The sequence below is a fragment of the Hyperolius riggenbachi genome, chromosome 9 (assembly GCF_040937935.1).
Source record: "Hyperolius riggenbachi isolate aHypRig1 chromosome 9, aHypRig1.pri, whole genome shotgun sequence".
In the NCBI taxonomy this organism is placed as follows: Eukaryota; Metazoa; Chordata; class Amphibia; order Anura; family Hyperoliidae; genus Hyperolius; species Hyperolius riggenbachi.
Window position 1 is genome coordinate 132,219,054 of NC_090654.1, and position 12,333 is coordinate 132,231,386.

Sequence of the window (12,333 nt, forward strand, 5' to 3'; positions counted from 1 at the left end):
CAGATAGACAAATCTATTAGATAGATTTAATAAGTAATTGTCTCGTGTGTAGACGTCCAAAGTGTTTCAGATCAATTTTGCAATAGATTTTGCTTTAATGAGTACCCAAAATCTATTGCAAAATAAAACGCAATCCTATTGGACTGGTCGGAAAATTATCTAATACATCTGTCCGTGTAGATGAGGCTATAGAGACTTTTATTATCCTACTTCTGTGGATGGCAGGGCCTGCTGTCCACAGAAATTGCAGGCAGATAAGAACTGCTGTAATTAGCAGTAGCAATGAGCAAACAAAAACTTTCATGAGTGTGTGAGGGGGATAGGACTATGTGCTTCAAACAGTTTAGAGAAGTCACACATTATTAACTTCACACCTTGCCTCTGGATAAGGGCAGAGGGAAGGGTGAACATGGCAGCTCCTACAGCTATTAGAAACCAGGACAAATTGCAGGAAAAAAAACGCTGCTTTGTTCCCTTTAACCTACAAAGAAAGAGAGAAAGGGTGGGACTGCAAGGCAGGAGAAGACAGGAGGAAGCCTGTAATGGAGTCAAGTAACTATACTGGATAATCCATGTTTCCTTGATAATCTTTATATTGGGATGGGGAAACATAGCTGCATTAGATATATTGTGGTATATAATGGCTGCACTATACTGTATATAATGATGGATATCTGCACTATATAAACTTAGTTTCCTATATATGGCTAAACTTTTAGATGGAGTCATTCATTTAACAAATGTAACTCTGTTTAAAAACAATGGGCTACATGATGGTAAATTGGCGTGCACATACAGTGCATGCAATTTCACAAATGTTTATGCAACCAACATAATGTGCATTGTGCACATTGTGCAACTCGCACAATGTATACAATGCTATAACGCGCAAGTAAAGACCAGGTGCTGTGGTTGCGAGTGCTGCATCTAGACAGGTGTTAATTGCTCCTGGTCTCTACTTGCCTGGAGAAACTAGTCCTTCAAGACTCTGAAACATTGGATTAATAACTTAATTGCATTTAGTACTTGCTGATACCTGACTGCATAGTTACATCAAATGGCACCATTTACTTTTCAGTTGAAAGCACCCATGAAATAGTGTGCAAGACCTATCTGACCAGGGGCTGCATAAAATTCAGGTACACCCAGGACACCAGGAAGCATGTATGTGCATCCACACGCCTCACTCATGCACAGAGATGCCCTCACAATGGGATAACAGCCAGAAACAGTACGTTCTTTACCAGGATGACAGAATAGAAAACACTCTGGTTGCCTGCATAACCTTGCTATCACAAAAGTGCCAATTTGATAACCTTTTAGTAACTTCCACTATGCTTCAGGTGAATATTGCATTATCTACCCGTATTGCAGCATGCAGTTTTTAAGGGAATACTATAGGCGGGTCGGGGGAAAATGAGTTGAACTTGCACAGGCACAGACCATACTGGGCCTGCGCAGTACACTCCTGGTGACATCAGCGGGAGCGAGGACGCGGCAATGCAGGCGCAGTAGTTTTCAGACTTTGAAGCCTGAAATTCCAGAAGTGAACCGGAGGCGGGGCCGGAGCATCGGTGAGTGGCTGCGCGGGCACAGGACATCTGCTGGGGACCATTAGAAGCCCCGGGTAAGTTCAACTCTTTTTTCCCCCGACCCCCCTACAGTATCCCTTTAATAAAATTGCAATCCAGCTTTCCTGCAACACTACTGGGGAAGTAGTGATGCTTGGAGATCTCTGGAGATTTATTAATAAATCAGGACTTTTGCATCTGGTAGCCCACTAAATGCAGCAAATTGGCATTTAGTAGTGAGGGTTACGGAATATGGACAAATGAGAATTGTATTTTTCATGTCAAAGATGGAAAAAAAACTGTGAGATGATGTAGTGGAGCACACCTCTGATAATTGCTGGAAGCAATGTGCCTGGTCATTCTGACAGCACACCAGATCTTGATAACCTGTACAAAGTGGGACTGGCAGCATCTGTAAGTATGCTCTTTATTAAAAAAAATGGACATACATGATTTAAAGGGAACCTAAAGTAATTGAAAAAAAGTCAGTTTAACTTACCTGGGTCTGCTACTGGCCTCCTGCAGCCGCCCTGTGCCCGTGCCGGAACAATTCGAGATTCTCTCGTACTGCGCATGCACAGGATGCTCCTGGCAATGGGAGTATGATCGCAGACGTGCAAAGCGAGTGACTCACTGAGATGCCGGAACTGAAAGTGGCGCGCTGCGGGGAACTGGTGGAACGCTCAGTGACAGCGCGAGCACAGGCATGTGGCCAGTAGAAGACCAAGGTAAGTTAAACTGGCTTTTCTTCAATTACTTTAAGTTCCCTTTAAAGGAAACTTGAGAAGATAGAAGCACAAGCATTTATACTTACCTGGGGCTCCTTCCAGCCCCCTGTAGGCCTGGTGCTCCCTCCCTGTCCTCCCACTTCTTCTGTAGTCAGCTGTGGTAGGCGCTAACTACTGCGCATGCACAGCCCTGTCCACAGGAGTCCTTGGCCATGATCCCGTGGCCGGGAGTATTCTTTGCCTGTGCAGTTATATACTTAGCAAACTGCACGTACACACAATTCTCTCAGCCACAGGAGCGCAATTGAAGGGGCATGCGCAGTGGAGTGCAAATGAGCATGACTGGGAAATTTACTGGAGAACAGAATGGCCCAGGAGGACAGCGAGGGAGCCCACGGCCTACAGGGGGCTGGAGGAAGCCCCAGGTAAGTATACTGTAAATGCTTATACTTCAGTCATCTCAGATACACTTTCAAGCAACACCTTGAAATTCATGCAGCACGGCTTGACAAAGGAATGAAATGCTCTAAAACATTGCTTTAAGTGCTGTATGTCCATTCTTTGAATAAGAGCAAGAATACAGATGGTGGGTTCTACAAAGATGTACAATAAAAACATTCTTTAGAACACAACTAATAATAGTATTTTTCTAACAGGATCTCTCATCTTCATATTGGCTTGGATGCTCTCTATCATTTGTGTATTGGTCATCTCGACAGCTATCTGGCTACTGAAATGCCGCCAGACACCATCTCCATCTGTTACAAGAAATAGTCAGTATTCATTGCTTTTTCTGGTACAAAACAAAATACAAGCCTCCCCATATACAGTGATTGAAATTACCTAAAGTTAGATGTCCTTCCACAAGAGAATTTAAGTGTGTTGTTAATATAATAATGATGTTATTGGCATAGAGACCATTTTATGAAATCTAGGTCCTATTCAAAGGCTTTTGATATGTGGATTACAACTTTTAGATTCAACCAGTAGCTGCAAAATGAACGCAAACATGTACATTCCAAATTTTAAACTCCCCAGAAACCATTTCTAAGGTGTCGAGTGTAGCTGCAGGATATACCTAAAGTGCCAACTGCATTCTTTATAAAGTGGATAAAACCACATTTAGGTAGTTCCAGGGAAATCTGTAAATAAAACTGAATCATTTGCATCAAATGAGAGGAGCAAAGAAGGTATCCAAGGACATATTTTACATATTGGAGGCAATCTATAGCCTGGTGCAAGCAGGAAACGTATAATATATTAATCAATCTTAAAGTCATGTGTTTTGCATGGATTTGCATAGATTTTTGTATCTGTCCTGATCTGAGACAGAAAAAAAACTTGTAGGCCCACTAAGGTTTTTGCCTTGTTTAGGAATTGTAATTAGTCATTTATAACATTTCCTTTGGGAAGGCAGCCTTAATTAACTAGTTGCAGCCTAGTTGCAAGACTGAGCAGAGAAAGAGCTAGGGAGCTATGAGCTCAGGTGCAAATTTCACATTAAGCCCACCATGCACTCTAAACATAACAATTGATATGGCGCACCAAAACCTGCCAAGGACATCCACAGCGTCAGAAGTGCAAGAAGGGGATGTTGTTAATGATAACTACTATTCAAATCATATGTAGAAGTGTTTTTTTACCAGTACAGGACCAATAGAGAGCTAATTCTGTGGTTGAAGGAGGGCCCCCTCGGGGACTCTTTGGCCCAAAGGCCCCGGTGCGGTCAATACCTCTGCATCCCCTATTGCTACCTCATTGGAAAGAGCACAGAGTAAAAAACAAATCTTGTACTTTTCATTTGTATAACTATCTGGTCCAGGGGGGGGGGTTTAACATGAAGTGTTTTCATAGTCTTGTTGATTTCCTCTGTTTTACAATGAAGGTCATACACATATCCATTTTTCTAGATGATTCAATCCACAACAATGATCGACTTGATATTGATTGATTTCCATCTGAAAGTGTGATTGGATATGTTAGAAGATCTCGATAGGAGCAGAGAAGGGAGGAGTGGCAGGGAATTGGTAACCACATAGCATTGCACTCCATTGAGCAGTTCAGAGAATGCTTGGTAAATTTATGCTGAAATCAAATTGAGATTGACTGTGCAGTGTCATACACATCAATCACTATGTGATCAATTTCCAGTCCAGGAGAGAGTGATCAGTTTGCTGTATAGGGCTATTATCAATCTGTGTATACATTGCATTAAGATTAGATTAGATTAGGTAAAAGGTTAGGAGTTTGATCGAAAATGTTCATGAATAGTTAAAGGCTTTTCTGAAAAGATGTGTTTTAAGAGTACGTTTGACGGTTTCCAGGCTTGGAGCATGATGAACAGGCTGTGGAAGAGAGTTCCAAAGGAAAGAGGATGCTCGTGAGAATTCCTGGAGGTGGGAGTGAGCGAAGGTGACCAAGCTAAAGGACCAGAGGGTTTCCTGGGAGGAGTGAAGGTTCTGGGCAGGATGGTAGCTGGAGATTAATGAGGAAATGTATGGTGCAGGGGTGCTCAGATACCCCTTTTCAAAATCCGAATTGATCCGGATACCCAGATATCCGGATCGGATATCCGGATCCGAACGTTCTGATATCCGCGTACATCCGGATATCCGAACGCATTACCCGGGCGGATTCGGATATCCGGATAGGAAAACCTTTAAATTGCTTTAAAAACGGTTTTTAGAGTAAATGAGGCATGTAGCATCATTATTTTTTAAAGGGGAACACTAATTGATGATGTGGGGACTTAAAATCCCCCCCCCCCCCTAAAAAAATGGCTGTCAATTAACATCAGGCCTAGGTTCCAGACAGCGGTCGTGCAGGCCACATTGTGTCCAAAGTCCAACTGCACAACTGGGACATGACAGTTTTCAGCCAAGACACCTCCAAAAAATTACGCAGCAATTGTGTTTTGGGTTTAATATAGGTGGTATCAGCACAGCAGCAGTGGCCTGTGGCACCCTGGCGGTGTCAGCAGCACAGGCAGCAGGAGCAGGGCAATGCAGCAGCAGCAGGTGTACCGTGTGCCAGGAGCATGCCGGACGTGTCACGTGTCGCTTGGCACGTGTTACATGGCACGTGGTACTTGGCATGTGGCACTTGGCAAGTGCCACGTGACACGTGCCAAGTGCCACGTGACACGTGCCAAGTGCCGAGTGACAGTCAGACATCAGAGGAGGAGACACTAGTGCACACTAACTGTCACACTGGCACTGCTCAAAGCACAGCAGTTCTGTAGAAAGCTAACACAGTAGTACTACTACTCTAACAACTACTAGCACTGACTGCAGTACTACAGTACTAACTACACAATAACACAGTAATCCTCCTATTCCCTAATCCCTAACCTAAGCTATACTGTAGCTAGCTAAGGCTAATAGCTGGCCAGCAGGCAGCAGCTGGCCTGGTTTGTGTACAGCACACACACAGACACATATCAGCTGCCTGCAGCCCTGCAGCACAGCACATACTCTGACTGTCACACAACAACATCAAGCTAATTAACGATTTAACAATAGTGTAGTGATAGTGAAGGGGTTAATCACTGAACAGCTTTGTTTATCACTGTGTACAGCCCTTGCTAGGCTAGCAGCACTGGAGCACACACTCTGACTGTCACACAATGAAATCAATCAAGCTAATTAACGATTTAACAATAGTGTAGTGATAGTGAAGGGGTTAATCACTGAACAGCTTTAGGTTTATAACTGTGTACAGCACTTGCTAGGCCAGCAGCACTGGAGAAGGTCTCTCAGTGAGCATTCAGCAAGCAAGGGACGATATGTCTCATCATGGCAGCCCTCTTTATTATACAGGGGGTCTGGCCAGTGTTCCTTTCTGTGATCGGGTGCCAGGGCTTAGGCTGGGAGGCCTCTGATTGGCTCAATGAAATCAGGTGGGGCTGGCCAGGGTTCCCCTCTGTGATTGGTTGCTAGGGCTTCTGCTGGGAGCCCTCTGATTGGCTCCAGGATGTCATCTCCTTAGTTACAGTATTTCGGATCCGGATATCCGCAATATTAGCGGATACCAGTGTTATGCGGCCAAATATCCGCAGATAGCTATCCGGATTCCTACAGAAATCCGGAATCCGAATCCGAATCAGATAGCTGAAAAATTTTCGGATATCCGGGTTACCCGGATATCCGGAAGAGCACCACTGGTATGGAGGTGGCAACTTGTGTAGAGCTTTGTATGGTAGCGTGAGGAGGAGACTGGATCCTTCATGTAACTGGTAACCATTGGAGAGATTGGAAGAGTGGGCTGCCTCAAAGGAGTGCAAGGAGACGTGGATGAGATGGGCAGCAGAGTTCAATTGCGACTGGAGAGGTGCCAGTCTGCTTTTTGGTAGACCACAGAGTAGTGTGTTACAGTAGTCAAGATGAGATACGATTAGAGCATTACAAGCATTTTGGCTGCCTCCTGTGAAAGGAAGGAATGATGATGATGATGATGATGAGGTTGTTAATATGTGATAAATGAGAGCTCAGAGTCCAGAATTAACCCCTGACAGCGAGCTTTAGAGGTTATTGGGGTATTTTCCACATTAATGGTGACTATGGGTGATGGAACAAAGAGAGAAGTTGGAAATATCCCAATTTCAGTTTTGTTCATGTTAAAGAGACTCCGTAACAAAAATTGCATCCTGTTTTTTATCATCCTACAAGTTCCAAAAGCTATTCTAATGTGTTCTGGCTTACTGCAGCACTTTCTGCTATTACAGACTCTGTAATAAATCAATGTATCTTTCCCTTGTCAGACTTGTCAGCCTGTGTCTGGAAGGCTGCCAAGTTCTTCAGTGTTGTGGTTCTGCTATGAATTCCCCCTTCCAGGCCCCTCTATGCACACTGCCTGTGTATTATTTAGATTAGAGCAGCTTCTCTCTTCTCTCTTATCTTTTACAAGCTGGATAAATCGTCCTCTGAGCTGGCTGGGCTTTCACATACTGAAGAATTACAGACAAGGGCAAAGCTGTTTGCAGGAGAAAAAAGAGCAGCCTGAAACTTCAGTGCATGAGAACTGCAGGGAGAAAGAAACACACAAATGATCTCTTGAGATTCAAAAGGAAGGCTGTATACAGCCTGCTTGTGTATGGTTGTATTTTCTATGTGTGGACATACAGTACATCAACCTACTTCCTGTTTTGGTGGCCATTTTGTTTGTTTATAAACAAACTTTTTAAAACTGTTTTTAACCACTTTTAATGCGGCGAGGAGCGGCAAGATTGTGACAGAGGGTAATAGGAGATGTCCCCTAACGCACTGGTATGTTTACTTTTGTGCGATTTTAACAATACAGATTCTCTTTAAGTAGAACATCAGACTTGGATAAAGACTTAAGAAGCTATACACTGTGTGGTCACTGTCACGGAACAGCCGTGAGAAGTGCAGGCGAATCGGCAAGATTCGCGCAGTCGGTTTTCTGATCGCTTCCTGGTTAGACTGCACAGTCATTGCAGAAATCAGAATGACATCTTTTCTTTTCATGAAGTATGTTTGTTGACCAGTGAAGTTAAAGGACTTACGAGGCGAAAGTAAGAAAAAAAGTTAATCACCTGCCTCACCCTTTAAGGCACGGAGGACGCCGTCCGCGCCCTCCGTGCCGATCCGCCGGGTCCCCCCGCTCATTAGCCCCCCGGGCCGGCTGCCGACCCCACGGCCCGGGTCGGGCTCTCTTGCCCCTCGTAAAATGGCCGCTTGCTGTGGCCGCGGCTGCGCAGTCCGCATAGCCGCGAGTGCGGCTGCACAGCTCTAGGGCCAACCCCCCGATCCACGCTAATGAGCGGGGGGACCCAGCGGATCAGCACGGAGGGCGTGGACGACGTCCTCCGTGCCTTGAAAGGTGAGGCAGGTGATTAACTTTTTTTCTTACTCTCGCCTCGTAAGTCCTTTAACCACTTGAGGACCCACCCTTTACCCCCTCTTAAGGACCAGCGCTGTTGTAGCTGATCTGTGCTGGGTGGGCTCTGCAGCCCCCAGCACAGATCAGCGTGCAGGCAGAGCGACCAGATCGCCTCCCTTTTTTCCCCACTAGGGGGATGATGTGCTGGGGGGGTCTGATCGCTCCTGCCTGCTGGGTGTTGCGGGGGGGGGGGCACCTCAAAGCCCCCCTCCGCGGCGAAATCCTCCCCCTCCCTCTCCTACCTGGCCCCCCCTTGGAGATCCGGGCTGCACAGGACGCTATCCGTCCTGTGCAGCCAGTGACGGGACGTCCCCTGTCACATGGCGGCGATCCCCGGCCGCTGATTGGCCGGGGATCGCCGATCTGCCTTACGGCGCTGCGGATTATTTCCGCTTGTGTTTACATTTAGCCTGCGAGCCGCCATCGGCGGCCCGCAGGCTATTCACGGAGCCCCCCGCCGTGAATTGACAGGAAGCAGCCGCTCGCACGAGCGGCTGCTTCCTGATTAATCAGCCTGCAGCTGGCGACGCAATACTGCGTCGCTGGTCCTGCAGCTGCCACTTTGCCGACGCGCGGTATGAGTGCGCGGTCGGCAAGTGGTTAATGTTTGTGTAATTAACTTGTTCAAAAGAAGTTCCCACATGGCAAAGTGTTGCCGGCTTCCTGTAAGGACAAATGGTAGTCAAGTCTGATGTCATAAGAATTGTCATACTCTGAAGAATATGAATCTGTCATCCGCACAAATATGGCATTTCTTGTTTTTGGATTACAGCGTTTTACAGGTAAATCTAAAATCTCTCTCGAAGGTAATGAACTGTGATTGGTTTGTAAACCGGAGGGGGCTGGCTTTGTTCCACCCCAAAACTAGCTTCCATAAAACCAGGATGCACACAGGGAGGGGCAGTCCTCCCTTGTGTGCCATCACCTGATCAAGCCAGCCAGAGGACCATGTGGTTGGCGGCCATTGCCCTGATCTGAACCAAAGGACTTTTCCATGTGCTCAGACTTCACAAAGGACATTTTTTCCTGAACTTAAATATACATATTTTCTTCCCTTTTTATTTTTATACTGCGCTATTATTGTCTCTATAATTGTTGATTTTAATGATTTTCTGTATATATTAATTATTTATATTGCATTTATAATAAAAGACTTCTAAAAAGTCATTTATTTCCTGAAGATTCGCTACCAAGAAGTGTTGTTATTAGCCAGAAAACGGTGTGTTTTAACCAATTTATCTGCAGGTCTTATGCTGGGGATACACAGTACGTTTCTGTACCGTGTATCGACCAGCTGATTCGGCCAGCTGATAATATTCAGCTGGCCCGATCATGCCGCTCGACCCACGCCCGCTCAATTTCCCGCCGGCGGACAATGGCATGGAATCGAGCGGTGATAAGGAAGCGCCGGCGGGGACAAAAGGCAATCGATCCTCGCGCATGCGCGGACGAGCGGGGATGCACCGGCATCGAGCCGCTGGCTCAATCCGGCGCACAAAACGAGCCGTGTATGCACGACATTAGAGTCAGCCAGAGCGGGCTTCTCTGTCCCATTTAAACAGAGATGGTAGCAGCCTAGTATTTTGTGTTTTGTAGATCACACTACTCCTAGCAGCCGAGTTCCACCGATTGCGACCGCGAGATTGCATGGTCTGTGTGCTAAAGCCGATTGGAAGGCATTGTGCGGTCCTGCCACCAGGAGGCGTGTGACAGTGGTGGCAGTGGTGGGATCTGTGTTGTGCTGAAAGTATCTCAGATAGCACTATTGAATTAGCCCTGTCGAGAAACAAACCAATTTGTTGGTTGCTAGCAGAATGCAATATATTTTTTATATATACAGAGAGACTGTGTAGCCCAGTACCCCTCCCCAAAAGTTTTTATTTTATTTGGCGGGAAAATGTCCGGGAACTACAAGAACATGCACCAAGCAGATCTGGAAAATCTGTGTCAAGCGAGGAACATCGACATCTTCCGCAAGACAAAATCGGACATGATAAGAGACTTGTTTCAATGGGATACTCAGCAACTGCAGGAGCGGGATGTGTCCCCTGAGGTGGACACCAGGCCATCTGACTCAAGGGGAACCAGAGACTGAAGATCCTGTGTGTACAGAGGTTGAGCATCCCGAGGGCCCTGCTACAATGACTACGCAGGAGACTGTGAGTATGGACCCTGATCTCAGAGCTTCTCCAAGCACTCGCCCGGAACTGGCCAGTACTGGACTGTCCATTAGAGTTGGGCCGAACGGTTCGCCGGCGAACCTGGTTCGCGCGAACCTAGGTGGTTCGCGTGCGGGTACCGCACGCGAACTTTATTGCGGAAAAGTTCGCCCCATTGCGGTTCGCCCCATAATGCACTGAGGGTCAACTTTGACCCTCTACATCACAGTCAGCAGGCCCAGTGTAGCCAATTAGGCTACACTAGCCCCTGGAGCCCCACCCCCCCTTATATAGGCAGGCAGCGGCGGCCGTGGCCACTCGTGTGCCTGCATTAGTTAGAGTAGGGCGAGCTACTGCAGTCTCTCATAGGGAAAGATTAGTTAGCCTTAGCTTGTCCCTGGCTGCATACCTGTTCATTGATCCTGCCACTGCATACCTGTTCATTGATCCTGCCACTGCATACCTGTTCATTGATCCTGCCACTGCATACCTGTTCAGTGATCCTGCCACTGCATACCTGTTCATTGATCCTGCCACTGCATACCTGTTCATTGATCCTGCCACTGCATACCTGTTCATTGATCCTGCCACTGCATACCTGTTCATTGATCCTGCCACTGCATACCTGTTCAGTGATCCTGCCACTGCATACCTGTTCATTGATCCTGCCACTGCATACCTGTTCATTGATCCTGCCACTGCATACCTGTTCATTGATCCTGCCACTGCATACCTGTTCAGTGATCCTGCCACTGCATACCTGTTCATTGATCCTGCCACTGCATACCTGTTCATTGATCCTGCCACTGCATACCTGTTCATTGATCCTGCCACTGCATACCTGTTCAGTGATCCTGCCACTGCATACCTGTTCATTGATCCTGCCACTGCATACCTGTTCTGTGAACCCACCACTGCATACCTGTTCTGTTCAGTGGACCCGCCACTGTATACCTGTTTAGTGAACCCGCCACTGCATACCTGTTCTGTTCAGTGGACCCGCCACTGTATACCTGTTCAGTGGACCCGCCACTGCATACCTGTTCTGTTCAGTGAACCCGCCACTGCATACCTGTTCTGTTCAGTGGACCCGCCACTGTATACCTGTTTAGTGAACCCGCCACTGCATACCTGTTCTGTTCAGTGGACCCGCCACTGTATACCTGTTCAGTGGACCCGCCACTGCATACCTGTTCTGTTCAGTGAACCCGCCACTGCATACCTGTTCTGTTCAGTGGAGTTTGGTGTGTCAGTGTGAAGCAGTACCTTAATTACACTCCCTGATTGATGTATACACATGCAAGATGTTTTAAAGCACTTTAGGCCTGTCATTTAGCATTCAATGTGATTTCTGCCCTTAAAACGCTGCTTTGCGTCAAATCCAGATTTTTCCCGGTGACTTTTGGCGTGTATCCCACTCCGCCATGCCCCCCTCCAGGTGTTAGACCCCTTGAAACATCTTTTCCATCACTTTTGTGGCCAGCATAATTTTTTTTTTTTTCAAAGTTCGCATCCCCATTGAAGTCTATTGCGGTTCGCGAACTTTAACGCGAACCGAACCTTCCGCGAAAGTTCGCGAACCCGGTTCGCGAACCTAAAATCGGAGGTTCGGCCCAACTCTACTGTCCATTTGTGCTGACCCGGTAATGCAGCGGGCATTACAAAAACTAATGGACACTGACCCAATGAAGTACCTGCAGTATATGACGTAGCGATCGCATGAGGAGTAGAACGCCAAGCGGAGAGAGATGCCACCAAGCGGGAGCGCCAGTGTCACTGAACTTGGCCAAGGTGCAACAGGCCAGCCAGAGTTCATCGCCCAGCCTTCCTGCTGATGGAGCCCATCTGTCCCATCTCTGTCCCATCACCTGTAAGTGCAAAGTTTAAATTTGCTACTATTGAAAAAGACACTGATAATGACTTGTTTCTGCGATCTTTTGAGAAATCATGCCGTCAGTATGGTCTGCCCCAAGA

General features: G+C 46.8%; 1 protein-coding gene across 2 annotated transcripts in view; it reads left to right on the forward strand.

Moving 5' to 3' along the window:
* LOC137531739 (SLAM family member 5-like) overlaps window positions 1-12,333 on the forward strand; it is an 83,300-nt gene that overhangs the window by 23,901 nt on the left and 47,066 nt on the right. For both annotated transcript variants that reach the window (XM_068251706.1, XM_068251707.1), the window contains exon 5: window positions 2,956-3,072. In XM_068251706.1, the coding sequence (XP_068107807.1) occupies window positions 2,956-3,072 (117 nt within the window). The remainder of the gene's footprint in view (window positions 1-2,955; window positions 3,073-12,333) is intronic.